The 16,638-nt window shown below is 35.7% G+C and overlaps 1 protein-coding gene across 4 annotated transcripts in view; it reads left to right on the forward strand.

The window, feature by feature from the left end:
- The window catches only part of LOC112559242 (myelin regulatory factor-like), a 51,593-nt gene extending 37,469 nt beyond the window's left edge, over positions 1-14,124 (forward strand). For 3 of the 4 annotated variants that reach the window (XM_025230316.1, XM_025230318.1, XM_025230320.1), the window contains 19 exons: positions 1,059-1,308; positions 1,449-1,579; positions 2,075-2,240; positions 2,637-2,832; positions 2,965-3,041; positions 3,766-3,967; positions 4,243-4,443; positions 4,734-4,958; positions 5,402-5,580; positions 5,939-6,142; positions 6,864-6,971; positions 7,296-7,474; positions 7,994-8,170; positions 8,664-8,749; positions 9,131-9,296; positions 9,527-9,689; positions 9,803-9,902; positions 10,398-10,490; positions 10,706-14,124. In XM_025230316.1, coding sequence (XP_025086101.1) covers positions 1,059-1,308; positions 1,449-1,579; positions 2,075-2,240; positions 2,637-2,832; positions 2,965-3,041; positions 3,766-3,967; positions 4,243-4,443; positions 4,734-4,958; positions 5,402-5,580; positions 5,939-6,142; positions 6,864-6,971; positions 7,296-7,474; positions 7,994-8,170; positions 8,664-8,749; positions 9,131-9,296; positions 9,527-9,689; positions 9,803-9,902; positions 10,398-10,490; positions 10,706-10,807 — 3,005 coding nt within the window. In that variant the 3' untranslated portion in view covers positions 10,808-14,124. The remainder of the gene's footprint in view (positions 1-1,058; positions 1,309-1,448; positions 1,580-2,074; positions 2,241-2,636; positions 2,833-2,964; positions 3,042-3,765; positions 3,968-4,242; positions 4,444-4,733; positions 4,959-5,401; positions 5,581-5,938; positions 6,143-6,863; positions 6,972-7,295; positions 7,475-7,993; positions 8,171-8,663; positions 8,750-9,130; positions 9,297-9,526; positions 9,690-9,802; positions 9,903-10,397; positions 10,491-10,705) is intronic. The other variant, XM_025230317.1, reaches the window with a different exon arrangement.
- The last annotated feature ends 2,514 nt before the right edge of the window (positions 14,125-16,638 follow it).

A 16,638-nucleotide genomic window follows, 5' to 3' on the forward strand; every position in this document is an offset into this window, starting at 1 on the left:
CCTGCCACTCAGTAACACGCCTGCAGTCCTTGCACACCTGCAGGAGCTCCCACCCACAAATATTGATGATATCAGCTATAGAACTAAGATTTTGGAGCAGTAGCATCAGAGTAAATTTCTTGTGTCAGTTGGCTATGTGTAGAACATAAGAATTCCTCCAGTACATTAGCACAGCAACTTAAGAAAGTTACACTATACTAGGTAAACAGCAGCCTATGGAGAGTTGTTGAGTTCGTGTCTTGCTGTCAGAGAGCTCCAGTGCTATAACCTTCCTGTTATGGGTTTGACAATTCTAATGTTTTGAGTTTGTGAGGAGAAAGATCGGCTGTCTACTGAGTGCTAGTATATGAAGGTCAAGAATCAATGGCAGATTTAAGTGAGTTTGTGTACACCTTGGTTATATTTAACAGTCATGAGTTGATTATTTTCTTCCTAAAAGTTTTTAGTTTTAGTCTTAAGCATTATCCATGCACAAGTATCATTAAGGTTTAGTGGGGATTTTAGTTTGGCTTTATTATCAATGGCTTTATTATCTTGCTTTGTTGTCTGGTACATAGGTCAGTTGTGTTTAGATTGTGCTAGTTTAGCACCTTGAAACAGTTTTGATATTAATATTGGAAGAGCTACTGATATTAATATTTGCATCAGTTGAAAACATTTCTGATTATTTGTTTTGAAAATGAGCATAGTAGGTCTTTATTGTCATTTGCCTGGTATGCTGTCTGCTTCATCCATTTCTTATTTGCCTGGTGTGATGGGTGAATTATCGTGTTATTGTTGTTTGCCAGGGGTAGTATTTGCATCATCCAGTTGTTGTTTGCCTGGTGTGATTTGAGCTGAGTGCTTTTTTTATTATTCAAGATTACTGATATATCTGGTTATACAGTGTGCCACCTGAGTTATCTCTGTAACCCAGCCTGATACTAGTCACTTATTTTGACCATTATGATTCTTTTTATCATTTCGTTGGGATAATGTTTTGGGTATGTGTTCTTAATATTGCTAACATCTTGTCACAAAGTTATCACTTTATGTTGGTTTGTCTTTCCTAAATACAGAAAGCCATTTGAAGCACAGCATGCCTTCTATTCCACATGCCCTCTACTCTGGTCCCCAACACCGACCGCCACACCCAGGAGACATGACCATGGGCCCAAAAATGCCACCATCCTATCTAGGAGGACCAGACCCACCCAAACTAAATCACATACCCCAGGGACCACCACCCGTACCTTTAGGTCCCTCAGGGTTGGCCCACCAGGTGTCACCCACTATGAACCATCCTTTCCTACCTCAACATTTTAGCACGTGAGTTTTCTACTGTTAATTGCAGCTTGAAAATCATGCTATAGCATCTGTATTTTTCACTTATTGGTTTCACTCTGCTGTTGGCCTCCATTGATGAACATTGAATCTATTTGAATAATGTTTTGTTCCTGTGTGGCTAGCATGAACAACATGGTGAACCAGCCGACCAAAAAGCGAAAGTTTTCTGACTCTCCCACTAATACCATAAATGCTTCAATGATTCCACCCAACATGAGCAGCATATTAAGCATCAAGCAAGAACCACCTGCAGGTAATAATAATAATAAATGTGTGATTTATATAACGCGTAATCATTTTCACAAAGGAGCATGCTCTCAGTCATGTAGGAGACTAGTACAAAGGATGGAAAGAGAAACAACTATGCAGATAAGTAATATACAAAAATATAACAGACAAATGTACAAAACACAAAAAGAAATCAGGGAACAAACAATAAGGAAAGAGAGTGTCATAAATCTGCAGATAAGTAGGTGGACTAGTCAATTGACTATAATCACAGCTATGGACAGTTATGTTGATTAGTGTAAGGAGTAATGCTCTTTGAACAGATGTTAACAGGTCCGTTGGTGAGGGAAGTAGCAATACACATTAAGTTTATGTTCATGTCACAGGTACATAATTGTATGGTCTGTGCTATTATCATATGTGTGGGACCGGTTTTTGACATAAGGAGACAAGATGCAGTAAAGTACAATTTATTCTTATGTGGAAACTAAACTGTCACCTTCTGTCTTTTGTCACACAGTGAATCAGTTCTCACAGTACATAGGCGACTGTGGGGCAGATGATGACTATTCATATGATGTGGACTCAAACAGTAGTTTTATGGAAGGGGCTTACCAGGTTATCAAATGGCAGCATTTTAACACCACGACTTGGAACACGCTCACAGACTCTAATTTCAAAGATGTGTAAGATAATCTTTTAAGTTTTTGTCTGGACACCTTTCCCATTTTATTTGTTATTTCATATTTTGCCAAGGATTTTTATTTACTTGCACCATAAATTTACTTACATAATTTCTAAATGAACTATAACCATTAATGTACAGCAAATTTACTTATATTTTTTCAAGTATTATATTTAAGTCTTTAAAGGGTTGGATCAGCCTATCTTTCCCTGTATCTCATCTTAGGCTTTATGTCTGATCCAGATGGCAATCATTGTATTAGAATTTTAAAAGTCACTGACATTTTTAAAAGGTACTTCATGTGTCACGTACATTTCACTGTGACTAGTAATTGTTTTTTAATTGTTGTGTCAACAGGTATCCAACAGCATGTCATTCATTGTCTTTACTCTTTCAGACCTTCTCCTACTTATCGAGTGGATGCTGACAAGGGCTTTAACTATTCTATCCCTGATGAAGCATTTGTTTGTCAGAAAAAAAACCACTTCCAAGTGACAGTTCATATAGGTCTCCAAGGCCATTCGAAATATGTGCGCACGCCTGATGGCATCAAGAAAATTGAGGACTTCTTCGTGCATTTTTATGGTGTCAAGGTAAATTAGTGCTGCATTTCAAGGTTTTCAAAATATATTACATGAACATTATGAAAAGGTCTTTATTATTCTATTTTTTCTGACCAAACAAATGTGTGTGAGAGAAAGTTTTCATGTTGTTCTTTGTTACAGATGGAATCCCCTACTCAGGTTATTAAAATTGAACAGTCACAATCTGACAGGAGTAAAAGGCCTTTTTATCCAGTCAGGTAAGACTTTCTTTTTCAACTAAGTGCAGTGGCTTCACAAGTATTTTATTTTAATTACAGGCTTGTCATCAAAACCACATTTGATGCTATTTGAGAGGTATGTCTGAAAACGTTAAATTAAAAAGTAAAAATAGGCTAAACAGCACATTCTGAACAAGGCAAAAGATTATTGTTTTGTTTTATTTTTTGAGGCTAATATCAAAAGTCAAATTTTTTTTAAAAAAAACTAAAAAATAAGAAAACCATACCTTAGAATATTTCAACAACTAACAAGAAAATTTGAAAGATGCAAGTACATGAGTAATGTGATCTGATATCATGAATCTTTTATGCTTGTCCGTTTTTCTACAGCATATCATCTGTTTGCAGCATCATGTTTTGTTTATCATTCATCTTAATTATACCTGAAAATTGTTAACTTTTCTTTAACATTGAAATGTTAATTTAAATGCTTGCTATATATTCTTTATGTATGCTTTTACCACAGGATAACAATAATTTGAAAATTACATCCCTTTAAGATCTGTTTAAGTAGTTAGATTTTTGCAATGACCGCAGAAAACAGCTGATGTGCATAATTGATACTAAATACTAAAATGAATATACAAAGATTTTTATCTTTGCACTGCTGGCTGCATTTTCACTGTTAGTAGTTTTAAAATGGCTACCGCACTTAAAATGTTCTTCTGATTTACTGAAGACTGAACAATTTTTTTCCATACAGAGTGGACCTCAGTCCAGAGCAAGTGGTAAAGTTCACGGTTGGGCGTCTGCATTTCAGCGAAACAACGTCCAACAACATGCGTAAGAAGGGCAAGCCTAACCCTGACCAGCGCTATTTTCGGCTTGTTGTTGCGCTGCATGCACACTCCGGCCAACAGTCATATCTCATCTGTGCTTCATCCTCTGAAAGAATAATTGTCAGAGTAAGAACTGATTTTCCAATTGTTAGAGTGAGAAATGAGTTTTTAGTTCACTAGTGGTCACTCATGATACAAGTGTATTCATCTGCATTTATGAATGTGTTGTCACGGCTCTTGGAGCAAATATACGTTAACTAGCTATATGAGATTTTTCATAAATACACCTTTTATCTTCTGCTTAACTATTGTGTTTTATAAGTTCAAATTACATGCTTTTGTTACAAATTAGTATTCGTGTGTGTGATGCAATAGCAAGTCTTTGTGGTTTCATGAACCAGGCATCCAACCCTGGTCAGTTTGACAGTGAGATGGATGTGTTGTGGCAAAAGGGCCACACAGGCGAGTCAGTTTACCATGTGGGACGTGTTGGCATTAATACAGACCATCCAGAAGAATCACTCACTGTCCATGGCAACATGCGATTGACAGGACATCTGCTTCAGCCATCAGACATGCGTGCAAAAGAGAACCTGCAGGAAGTGAGGGTCTTAAGTCATCAGACAAAATAAAAAGAGGAATTATTTACCGAAACAAATTCTTTTGTATGAGACAGTAAATAAAACTGATTTTATTTAAGTTGAGAATATTTGCTGCAGTAAAAACAATTATAATTTAAAAAGAATAAAACAGACTGGTCTGATTGATTTAAAGTGGCGTAAAGAGCTTATATTAAACTTAAGATATTTTTTTTTCTGATAAGGATCTTGTTTCCAACTGAAATATTTTTGTAACTTCATTAACCAGAAGATCTGGTCTCGATCTTTTGCAGATTGATTCCAAAGACCAGCTTGAGAATGTTCAGAAATTGCGTTTCTACCGGTATGACTACAGTGAAGACTATGCAGTGCATGCTGGGATACCACTGGATGATCGTGGAGATTCAGGTGTCATAGCTCAAGAGATCCTTGATGTCCTACCAGATGCCGTGAAGTCCACTGGTGATATCCATCTGCCAAATGGTCGCACACTTGAAAACTTCCTGGTTGTAAATAAAGTGAGTGTGCATGCTACATAGGCACAACAGATATATATGTTAATTTTTGTCTTTCCTTTTTTTACTATTCAACTTAAATTATAACTCCTCTCAAGAAGTTTTTTGCTGAAACACTATATCATCAATTACTGTGTGCATTATTTCCATAAAAATCTGGAATGCTTACACTGTATATGTGCTAAGCTTTTTTTTACTGTATTACTGAGTCTACAGTATGTTGTAATTTGCTCTGTGTTGCATTTTTCTTTGTATTAAACATCTCACCTCCTTCTCTCCTGAGCATTTAGCCAACCAATGTATGAAATAAAAAGTATATCAATGCTCTTTTGCTCATATCTACACAAACAAATGTGCATATCCATACCAGAAATTTCACCTTCTCTTTAGCTTAGCATTTTAAGTATGATATAATTATACTTTTCCTTTTAATGTTTTTCTTAAAGGATCGCATTTTTATGGAGAATGTGGGGGCAGTGAAGGAGCTGTGTAAGCTGACTGACAATTTAGAAGTGAGAATTGATGAACTGGAAAAGATGAATAAAAAACTTAGCAAACTACGGCGATATGACAGCATTAAATCCACTATCAGCACCAAATCCATCTCTAGTATCAGCACCTTGAGGTGTGTCTAGTCATTTTAAAAAAAAATTAACATTTAAATAATCATGTTATTGTGTGTAAAGAAACTTTGTTATGGAATCTTTTCAATAAATAAATAATTGTGTTATTCTGTGTGAAGAAATTTTTGCCCCCTTTTTCACTCAAAAAGTGTTCTTATTGTTTTGAGCATGTGAATATGTGAGAGGCATTAATATTGTTTACCATTCAAAGTTTCTCGATCTAAGGAATTTAAATTGACTTTTTATATTTTAATGTTTTGTTGTTGTGTGTGTTGGGGGGGTGTGTCCTCTTACTATGAATTGTTGTACTGTTAGTAAAAGCCAAGAGTGGGTAAAATATTGTTCTCGTCTTTATGCTAGTAGTAGTAATGCTACTGGACCACCAAAACAACAAGCAAACAGAAGCAGCAGCAGTGACAGATGTGGAAAGAGCAACAAACACAGCCACCGCCATCACCACCAACGCAGCAGCAGTGGTAGCAGCAGTTCTCTTGTTCCTGCCATGTGCGGCAACCGCTTCATTCAGATCACCATCATTATTCTCATTCTGATCATGGCATTTTGGTGAGTGAGAGTAAGCCATAGTGACCAGTAGTCAAAAGATAAGCAAAATTCACTTCTGCATTTTAGTTGGTTTTTGTGTGTGTGTGTGTGTGAAAAGAATATGTATATATACAGATATCCATCAAAGATAAGGCTTGCTTGATAAGAGTGGTCGAGATTTTCAGCAAAATCATTTGCTTTCCACAGAGACCACTAAATGACCGAATACACTAGGGCTGTGAGGTTACAAGCTTTCTGCGTTATCACAGACCCCCCTCTCCCACTTTATCTCTATTTCCAAATGTTACTGTCTGGCCATAGATGGAAACATTGAAGAGTTCTTTTGCCAAGTCCTTCACACCAACTTTAATATCACTCTTGAACAGAACTAACAAATGTACCTGCTGTGTGTGTGCATGCGCCTCAACATTAAAGATGTGTTGTGCTATAGATTTGTGTACCCACTGCTATCAATGACAGCCAAGGAGAGGTTCACCTGCCTTCCTCAAACTGATTTTTGAACCAAAAAATTGTCTAGCTCCCCCATCATACTCCAGTGTGAAAATGTTTTTAACCCTCAGCTTTGTGTGGTTTAACACCCCGTCCTCCTTCCAAATGTTAACCCTGACCTTGCCCATTTAAGCTTCTTAGTTCTTCGTAAATATGTATGTGCATACACTCAGACATATATGCTTCCACATCCACATTGGTACATAAATCTCATATGTTTGTCTGTTTTCAGCCTGGTGGCAATTACAACACTCTACATATTGGAGCGACACAAACAGACAAGCCACCCACATGCATTGCTAGCTACTCCAGCAGAATATGTAACACGGACTCCTACCCAGTGGGTCACAGTTTCTTAAATCAATCATTTATTGTTCCCTAGAAAGTGTTATGGAGGTCTCATATCACAGTGAATTATAGTAAAATGATAATCCATTACGGCCATCAGGAAGACTATTATTAAATATCATGTTTTTTAATGAGAGTGTTTGTCTGAACTAAAAAAAAAAAGCCAAAAATGTCTCAAGAATGGGTTTAATTTATTAAAACTAGAGGAGAGTACTTTCTAAGATTGCCAGCATTCAAATTTCTTTCAAAATATTTCAAAATCTCTGATGTTGAAAGGATGAAAGCGTACCCATAACAATTTGTCATCACTTTTCAGAGATCAATCAACAACAGGTTCAACTACTAGTGTTACCAATACTAGTGTGCAGGATATTGGCCACTCGTCTCTTTCACATCAGAATAGTAGTTCAACATCGGCATCTACTCATTCATCTACCCACTCAACCATTAGTTCTACAACAACTTCAAAAAAATCAGAAGACAAAACTACACACGGTAAGGAGTAATGGGGTAGCAGTGGAGGAGGGGAGGGTAGAAAGAGGGGATAGAGCAATATGATGCAAAAATAATTTGTATGCTTGGCATCATGATCCCTTGGCTAAATGAAGTACATTTGCAACAAAAATAGTTACTTTAAGGCTGAACCTTCACCTTCTGGCAGGAAAGAATGGCTGGACCAAAAGGAATGAGGTAAGGGTACTATTCAGCCAGAGGGAAGCAATCAGCAAAGCATGACCATTAGGGTAGCCATCACTATATGTACTTCTCACCTCCCTGCACAGGTCAATCCATTCTTTCCTCCCTAAAGTAGAAATTTGATCTTTAGACTCTTTACAGTTTGGTTACTTGCTTGTCTATCAGACGTTTTTCTTTTTTGTTTTGCAATGATAAATATGATAAGTGTGTGAATAAATTTTAAAATGTTGAACTATTGATTTTGGCATGTGTGGGTAGTTTGATAGAACTCACTTAATGATTGAAGAAAGCAAACTGCAGTCTGGGCTGTTTGTACAGGAACGACATCAATTGATCCTGCTGTTTCGGGGAATCAAAGACTCCCTGCGTATCCAGTCTGTGATAAGGGCCACTGTGAACTGCAGTGCTGCCCTCCACCACAATATGACATGCCATCTGGTGAACCTATAGTGATTCCCCTAGGCAATCGGCAGTCATATAACACTATAACTCATGGTAGTTATGTTTTGCTCAGTTTATGTCACTTATGTGCTAGCAGCTTCTTTACACAAAAGAAATCCAGAAGAAAATTTCTGCATGAGTATTGCATATATTGCATGAAAGGCTGGTCTGTTTTTATGTTTATCAGCATGTTAAAGTTAGCTTGAATGTAAAATTCTTTCCAAATGCCTGGGATGGGCAAAGAGATATAATGTCTCCTAAAATCTGTTAATAACCATGTGAATTCCATTCTTAAGACTTGAACCTACAATCATCACCGTTTTCAAAGAGAGGCCAAAGTTCATGAATATGCTAAATTAACTTATGCTCCCAGCTGGTTGTACCTTTGATGATATAACAAGGGTTGATATAAGTACCTTATTGTTTGCATAATAACATACATCATGTGCCATTGTGGAGAATTTTTTAAAATAAATTATATGGAGATGAGCTATGTTGTTTGAAATATATTATGAAATATATTGAACATACTTGCATTTTTTTGCAGATGGAAATGAATCTGGTGGGGACGAAGACTTAGTCGGCCAACCATTCGCATCCCAAAATTCTGTTGACCATGGAAACAGTGAAATGGTATGTTGTGGTTTATAAATGGCACATAAAAATATTGAAAAATATGCATGGTAGGGTGGAAGGGGGTTATATATTATTCCTTTCAGTTTTTGCCATCAGTAAGGACTTTGTGATGCAATAGCCATAATAGGAAAAATGTGTTTTTATGTTTTGGAAGCTGTGAGCTTATTCCATCTGCTGTAGGATTTTCACCATTAGATTATTGTCTCTTTTCATGCTTGTGCAGTAATGACCTATACAGTTTAAAGACTTTTTTCCAAATGGCATGTAATATCAAAAAGTAATAAATAGTCATCTTAGAAGAAAATTACCAAAAAATAAGTCAGAACAGGGTCTGTTAATAATAAACACTTAATGAACATACGTGCTCCAATATCATAGCAGACACAGGAGACCTCAAGCCACAATGCCTTCAACATGGGACCTCAGAATACCGAGAACCCACACTTCCAGGTTATCATTGCAGGCTCTGGAAGGCCTGGCCCGCCCTACAATGCATATGGTGGTAAAGGTGGTCCTATTTACCACTACATATACAAACGACAAGGTAAGCTGAGTTGTTAATCTTTACAATAATTTGTTACCTAAGAGTAGCTGAGATACAGCTGTTTACCTTAAATGATGCCAGCGAAGTTTTGGGAAATTACCCTAAGTCTGGGAAATGATCAGTTTGCATTCTGCAGAACACTTTAGTAAATGTGTTCACAATAGAGATCTTCAATACAAGTTAGAAAACAGAATAAACAATATTATAGCAAAGAAACTTGTTTTTCACAGCTTCTGCATCTTCTGATGAGGATGAGATTGTGCTGGTTGTCAAAGAATTGAACTTTACCGTCACCAACAGTTTCTGCCTCAGTCCCTGTACTGGCCTCAACCGCTCTTACTTCATTCAGCTTCATCAGTTCTTTGGATTCATGCCCATTACACTTCAGTTCAGGTGTGTGCATCTGCTTAACTGTAAGCCAATTCATAGCTTTAAATGTTAGAAGATTTTCATTTTGTATGCTTTGAATTTGTAGTGACAACCTGCATTTTGTGTAATTATTGCAGAATGAGGGGAGAGCATCGAGTGACTCTGTGCAACACACAGCCCTCGGGTCAATGCCCAGGAGTTCAGAACCCCTCTTTAGAGCAGAATGAGACTAAAACTGTAAGTTGGCTTATCTTTTTGTCTTCTTCCCCAGGCACAGCTAATGTTTTCAGGCATAGGGAGGTTCATAATAGATATTGTGTTCAACTTTAGAACAGTTTCAGCACTCACTCAGGCTGTGAGTAAGGAACTCTTGTCTGCCCATGCCCACTCGTCTATGCATATGTACCTGATTTATCATAAATTAAGACAGAGCTGTGCCACAGCATGAATCAAAGGATGTATTAGTCACTATGTGAAAATACTGTTTTATACATTTTTTAATGGAAAAGTAGTGTTGTTTCATTACTGGGGGAAGTGGGGGTTGTCAGTAGTGGCAGTTTTTGAAACATTTTGAAACGCACAGAGTGTTGAAAGAAATGAGAGGTGTCCTGGACAATTTCTGTCACAGGATATTGCATACGCTTTTCTTGCATTTTTAATATTTGCTATGATCTAATATCTTCTGTGTTCTTGGGAAAAAAAAACAATTTAGTCTTGTCATTTTTTATTTAGGGTAGCATTGTGGAATGGCTCCTGAATGTTGGAATCAACTTCCAGACTATCTACAACTTCCGCATCACAGAAGGACAGGGCATATTAGATAATGTGAGTAGGGTTAGTCATGCTGTGCATTTTATTTACAAGAAGATTGTCACTTTTCCATTTTTGCAAACAAGTTTTTTTTTGTCTTTGTTGTCTTGGAGTATAAGACACTAATTTAGAGTCTTAAATACATAAACTTTCGTATATTCAAGTATAGACAAGAATTTCTTTTAAATTTGATGTTATTGAAAGTATATTACTATGTTTGCACTGGACAGAATACAGCTGAGGAATGCAGCCTGCAGCCTGCTGAGGGACGCACCATCCGCACGTTCAGTCTGAAGTTTCAGCGTTTCTGTCCTTCAGACAATGTGGAGTAGATGTGGTGTCAACAGAAGGAACTAAATTACTTAGCTGATCATCAGCTGTGAACATTATTGGCGCTGTCTTAGAACACTTAAGCCTTGAAAGTCCATGGCTGTGCTTTGAGGACAGGACACTGTGCAAAGCCCATACTCTGGCCTGAGTGTTTCAGATCATGAATGACCCATGGGCATCAAGCAATATTAGAAGGCATCCAGTGATCACATTTAATTGAGCAGCACTCGGTTTTATGAAAGGCAACCGTCAGTTTTGAAATATGACTTGTGCAATGATTCAAAAGCTCGTTTTGCAAAGTCTAATTTTAACTTTTTATCATTTCTTTATGTGGCATTCATTCCTCATGTTGTTTTAAATCAGTGATTAAATGATCTACTAAACTGTTATTTCAAGACACACATATTCAAAGTTAATGACCTGTTCAAGGCAGAAGGGAATATTATCACCAGCTTTATTTTTGATTGATCTTCCAAATGAATTTTCCTGTGAACAGTATACAGTGCACTGTCAGAAACAGTAAGCACCTGTCAGAAAACATCCTGAAAGTCATGCAAGCAGTCTTGACAGGGGTCAGTCATTTATGGAACAAGCCTTTGTCATCACACCTCACATATAAGATTTTTGATGAACTGGTTGATGGTTGTCCTTTTTGGAAACTGTTCATTTCACTTAAAAGAGAGTTTAGACTCTGAGAATGTCTGCCTAGGTGGAGGACTTGAAGATGCATAACCACAACAGTTGGTGATAATAACTGTCTTAGGGTGGTGCATGAACTGTTTATATTTGGACAAACTTAGACACATATGCGCTGCATAATCAATATGTACAATTGCTAGTAAATTTAGGAGACAAGAAGTAATTGCACAGCTGTTTTGGTGTTGACAAGTTTGTGATGATCCAAATGTATTTGAAATCAAAGATTGAGTGTGCTATATTTGTAAAGCGATTTATTTCGGCCATGTCCCAACAGGTATGTTAGTGTGTGCAGCTAAGTGTCAGGTTTAATCTTCAAAATAATTAGTTAATTACAAACTGGCATTTCCAATAATTTTAATAAAAAATGATGATGGATATTTTAAAATCAAGGACTGATATATGCCACCCGGGCTCACAGAGCTCTCACTGTATTGCACAGTAGATTCCATGATACCTGCAGCAGGCAGTCAGCTTATGTCTTATCAACTCTAGGTGATAGCCAGAGTTAATGACTTCTAGAAAGAAAGATTGTAAGGTTGTTGTTGATTTTTACATTACCAAAATTAGAAAAGTAATAGCTGCTGAAAATGCTACCAAGTTTCTTCCCCACCTCCCCAGTAAAATGTCGTGCTAACAATGGAAAAGTATTCTGAGGTGTGTATATTGTCAAATATTTTTCCTTTATCATTGTGTACATTCCACAAATGGGCTTGATACATGATTTATCAGAAATTATCTGGATGAGAACTTTTTTAAATTGGAAATGGCCTGCTGAGGGAGGGAGGGTATTCAAATTAAGGTGAGCGGTTGCTCTTTTATGCAGTTTGGAAGGTGTGTGAGACGGGAGGAGGTGGTGGCACATTTTTTGGGGGGTTAGCACTAAGGCTGTGAGGAAAATTTTTACTGAAACTGCAGTTAAGATATCCAGTTTCAACTATTTATGCAGTTTTCTGTTCAATGTTTACAACAAAGTGTTGAAGAATATCTTGTATATTTTAAATATATAAAAATATCTTTGTTATAATTGCATTTTTAACTCTTAAAAAACAAAACCATTCCAGAATACATCATTGCAAATTTATTTCCATATGCTTTTTATCATCTTAAAGAACCTGTTTGCAAAATCACAAAGCATGCTATGGGCAGCAGACTTGATTTCTATGGCTTTTTTTGTTAAGTCCTGTGCTTTTGTATTGAGTGTAAGTTCAATTTTATTTAAGACAAAATGAGTTTATCTTTCACCAAAGATGACTAGTTTCCAGTCTCTAAGGCAGTCTATGCAGTGCCTAAGGAGTTTATGCAGATGAAAATAATCTTTGTGCAGTTCGTTTTCAATATCATGTAATCAGAAGTCATTGATAGTGGTTATATATAACTTTTCTAGTTTACCTCACAGAAATAGTAGAGAATTACAACCACAAAATCTTTTCATAAATTATTTACAATAAGGCACATGTTTATGTATGTTTAAATAATAGACATATATAAGTAAAACCCCATAAAGTTCATTCTGGAAAGTGTTTAAAAGTGTCTAATTTGTTGGCAGGGTGCATCAAAAAGCAAATCACAATGCCCTTTTATCAAAAAGGTATTCTTCCTTATTTTTCTATTGAGATTTCCATAAATACCAGTTTTTATTCTTCCTTGTTGGCTTTATATGATGTCATACCATTGAGAGAAATCATCATTCTGTTTTAACGTTGTATGAAAACTATCTTTTCCTCTAAGGCCACAGAGACTGTTTTGCATGTTGTAACCACCAAAAGCGTGTACTATTTGGCTTTTGCTATTGTAGACCACCATTTTTCACAAAGGATGTGAACTTTTTAACCAGTTCACTATATCTGCAAAGATTCAGCTATGAAGTAGTTTGTTTTATCAGTAGTAGAGATGAACCTCGTGCCTCTATACTAGACTGATATCTTTGAGGTTTGTTTTTTTTTTTTTCAATCCAGGGCACTAAAAGGTGTGTGCATTAACAAAACTTTCATGATGAGAGAGTGTGCATGCGTATGTGTGCTCATGCTCCTATATGAGTTAAATGTATTTTGTTATTCAGTTTGTGTACAGCTTTAAAAGCATGGTAACCAAATTCAAAATTTCAACATGATCTGCACATTATTTATGCTTGTGAAGAAAAAGACGATTTTCAGCCTTAAGAAAACAAAACATTATCAGTCCATTTTCTTCGTTTACAATCACTTCGCAGTTAGACACTGAAAAGTAGCCATGTAATACACAATACACAGAGAAGAAGCAAGACTCCGTCTGGGTTTAGTACTAGTAAATCATCATTCTGTTAACAAGCCATTAAAGATTGATATTCTCACCTGCGGTTTGGAAGGAAGTCAAGACCTTGTGACACACAAAAGTATGCTTGTCTCATTCACATCTTTAAAGCTTTTTCATCGACTTCAACACTCAATGATAGCAATTCAAAGATAATTAGAATAAGAAAATTATCACTTAAAATTCAGGTCAGTTTTTGTAACGTTAAATTTTAAAATCAAAATTTTGTTGAGCTTATGACGACACTCTGTACCAGTGAATCTTTGAGCTTTGCTTCTTGTTTGACTTAGGTTAACTTCAAGCTTTAGCAGCATTAGAAACTAGATGAGGCTTGTTGCATCAGGATGTACAAATTGAGCACAGTCTTAATTTAATTGAAATAATCAGCACTGATAGAGGTGTTCAAATGTTTCAGTGCAACATATCCAGATCAGTTTATGTCTTGTGGAATATTTGTTGACAATTTGGTTTTAAAAAATGTAGCTGGGTTTCATCGTTTCTGAAAGTTTTCTTGTTTACAAAAAGTTGTTGGCAGGAGGAGAGGTGGAGAAAAAGGCTGTTTTTACTCTACTTATTTGTTTTCTTGTAAACAAATAACTTCTAAAAAAAATTATTCATGATGTCATGGTTTAAAAGTGACATAGGTCTGCATGGACATAAGTAGCTTTATCACTTTATTAATATCTAATGATCCAAAGAATGACACTTGAAATAATGGCAAGATGACACTTTGTATCAAAATTTGAGTTAGGGCTTTGTTTTTTTAACAGGAATTTCAGTTGTTGCCTTAATGAAGAGGTTCTAATAATACACATTCCACAAATTTTTAAAGTATTCTTTAAAATTTTGTTTCAAGGAGTTGATCGCTGCATGTAAATATTTACAAAAAAAATGTTGTTTTTCCATATAACTTTTGAGCATGGAATACAAAACCTTTTTTTTTTTTGTTGTTGTTGTTGATATTGTTGTTGAAATAGATAACTGCACTGAAGCTGTTGCAGTTTAATAAAATGTTATTGTATAGCCCTCTCTACAGTCATTTCAGTTGTTGATAAACTTCTTAGAGCAGTCCTAGAAATTTTTTAAACTAAGGCATGAACACTTTCTTGTCAGAGAACAGGGATATAAGACTGATGGACAGTCCAGTAATGAATGCTTTGCATATTTTAGCTTTTAACATGTTCTTTTATGTCCAGATATCAGCAGTTGATTCCAGAGAGGTTATATAATTATAAGCTATTACTATCTTTTCTGGGGAACAATTTTCTCTCTTGGCCTGTATTCTGAGTGTTGACTTTGTAATTTATAGTGTGCACAACTTATACAATTGCATATTTGTACAGTTTCTTTCAGACTCCAAATACTCTGAACTTTTTGAGTTATTCTGCTTTTGCAGCAAATGTTCACTCCTTTCTCTAACTTTTTGTTGATATGGTTTTAGTTATTTCCAATTAAAAATGAGTTTACCCAACGTGTACAAATACTAAACAAATGTTTGTAAAATTAAAGGCAAGCAAATCTTAGCCTTAGGGCCAGCCATATTATTTGTTCACACTTTTTCCAGTCATTTACTTGGTGAGGAAATATGATAAATGAAAATTCAAACTTTTGTTGACTCATCTTTTTTCACTCTCAGAAAACCAGGTGAGATTACAGATTAAAGCTGGTATTCATTTTCAGTGTTTATGATTTTAATCATGGATTATTATTCTTCAAAGGTTCTTGAGCAAAATATTTTAAATTTATATGCAATATAATTTTTTTAATACCATCAGTAATGGTAAATATTCTTTTGCTGATGCAGGCCTCTAATGACCAAGAAGTATGAATGGAAGACGGTGTACAAGATGGGTGCCCCTTTCTTTTTATAGTCTTTATGTATTTGTGTACACACACTCACATATAAAGAATATCTCAGCAGAAGAACTAAGCAAAAGTTAAGCAAAGGAAAAAGTAGAATTAACCTCATTTAGTCACTTGTAATGGCTTCTTTAGGTCACAAGACAATTATATTCTCAGTTCACTGGTGTTGCTGGCATGCACACTTAATTGCAGTCATGTTATTAAAATAAGCAGCAAAGGAAAAATATTATCAAAAGAGGCAGCATATCCAAGCAAAAGGACTGTTAATTTGTGAGCTGAATCTAAGTAGTGAAGTGGTCTTTCCATTATAAATATTCTCATGAGAATTTGCATGTTTTTAAGCTTTATAATTATTTCATCAAGTTTACATCATTTTTAATGCCTTTACCAAATTTTATTGTTTTAGCTGTACTCATGAAATCAGTAAACGTTGTCTAAAATATAATAAAAATCTAGCATATTCTTGAATCATGTTTTTCATTGAATAAAAATGTGTTTCTTATTCTTCTGCAGGATTGTAACGCTTATTTCAATCTAGATTTTCATTGTATTGTACATAAGCATTGCCAGAAATTTTTTCTTACCACTGTTGCAATATATGTTTTAGTTGTCTGGTGTCTTCATCTTGAACTTGGTACATACAGATATTTCTTGACAACTGTATTATGTCACTCATTTTTGACATATTGTTTAGCATTTCCTCATTTGCCAATCAAATATTTACAGGCCTTAAAAGATTCATGTGCTGTTAATGATCAACCACTATAGTGGATTAAAATGTGTACAGAAGATCTATTTTTAAGACTTTCTGTATGAGAAATTCTGCCTCAGAAGCTTGACTGTTTAAGAAAAAATACTTAAATGAATGGATTTTTATTTGGAGAAATGTAAAAATGTGCCGTTAATGAATCTGCGGCGAACAGGCCATGCTGCAGCTGATTGTTCTTCGAGCGCCAAATGTGCAAACTGTGACTGGTCTCCT

The sequence above is a fragment of the Pomacea canaliculata genome, linkage group LG3, assembly GCF_003073045.1.
Source record: "Pomacea canaliculata isolate SZHN2017 linkage group LG3, ASM307304v1, whole genome shotgun sequence".
In the NCBI taxonomy this organism is placed as follows: domain Eukaryota; kingdom Metazoa; phylum Mollusca; class Gastropoda; order Architaenioglossa; family Ampullariidae; genus Pomacea; species Pomacea canaliculata.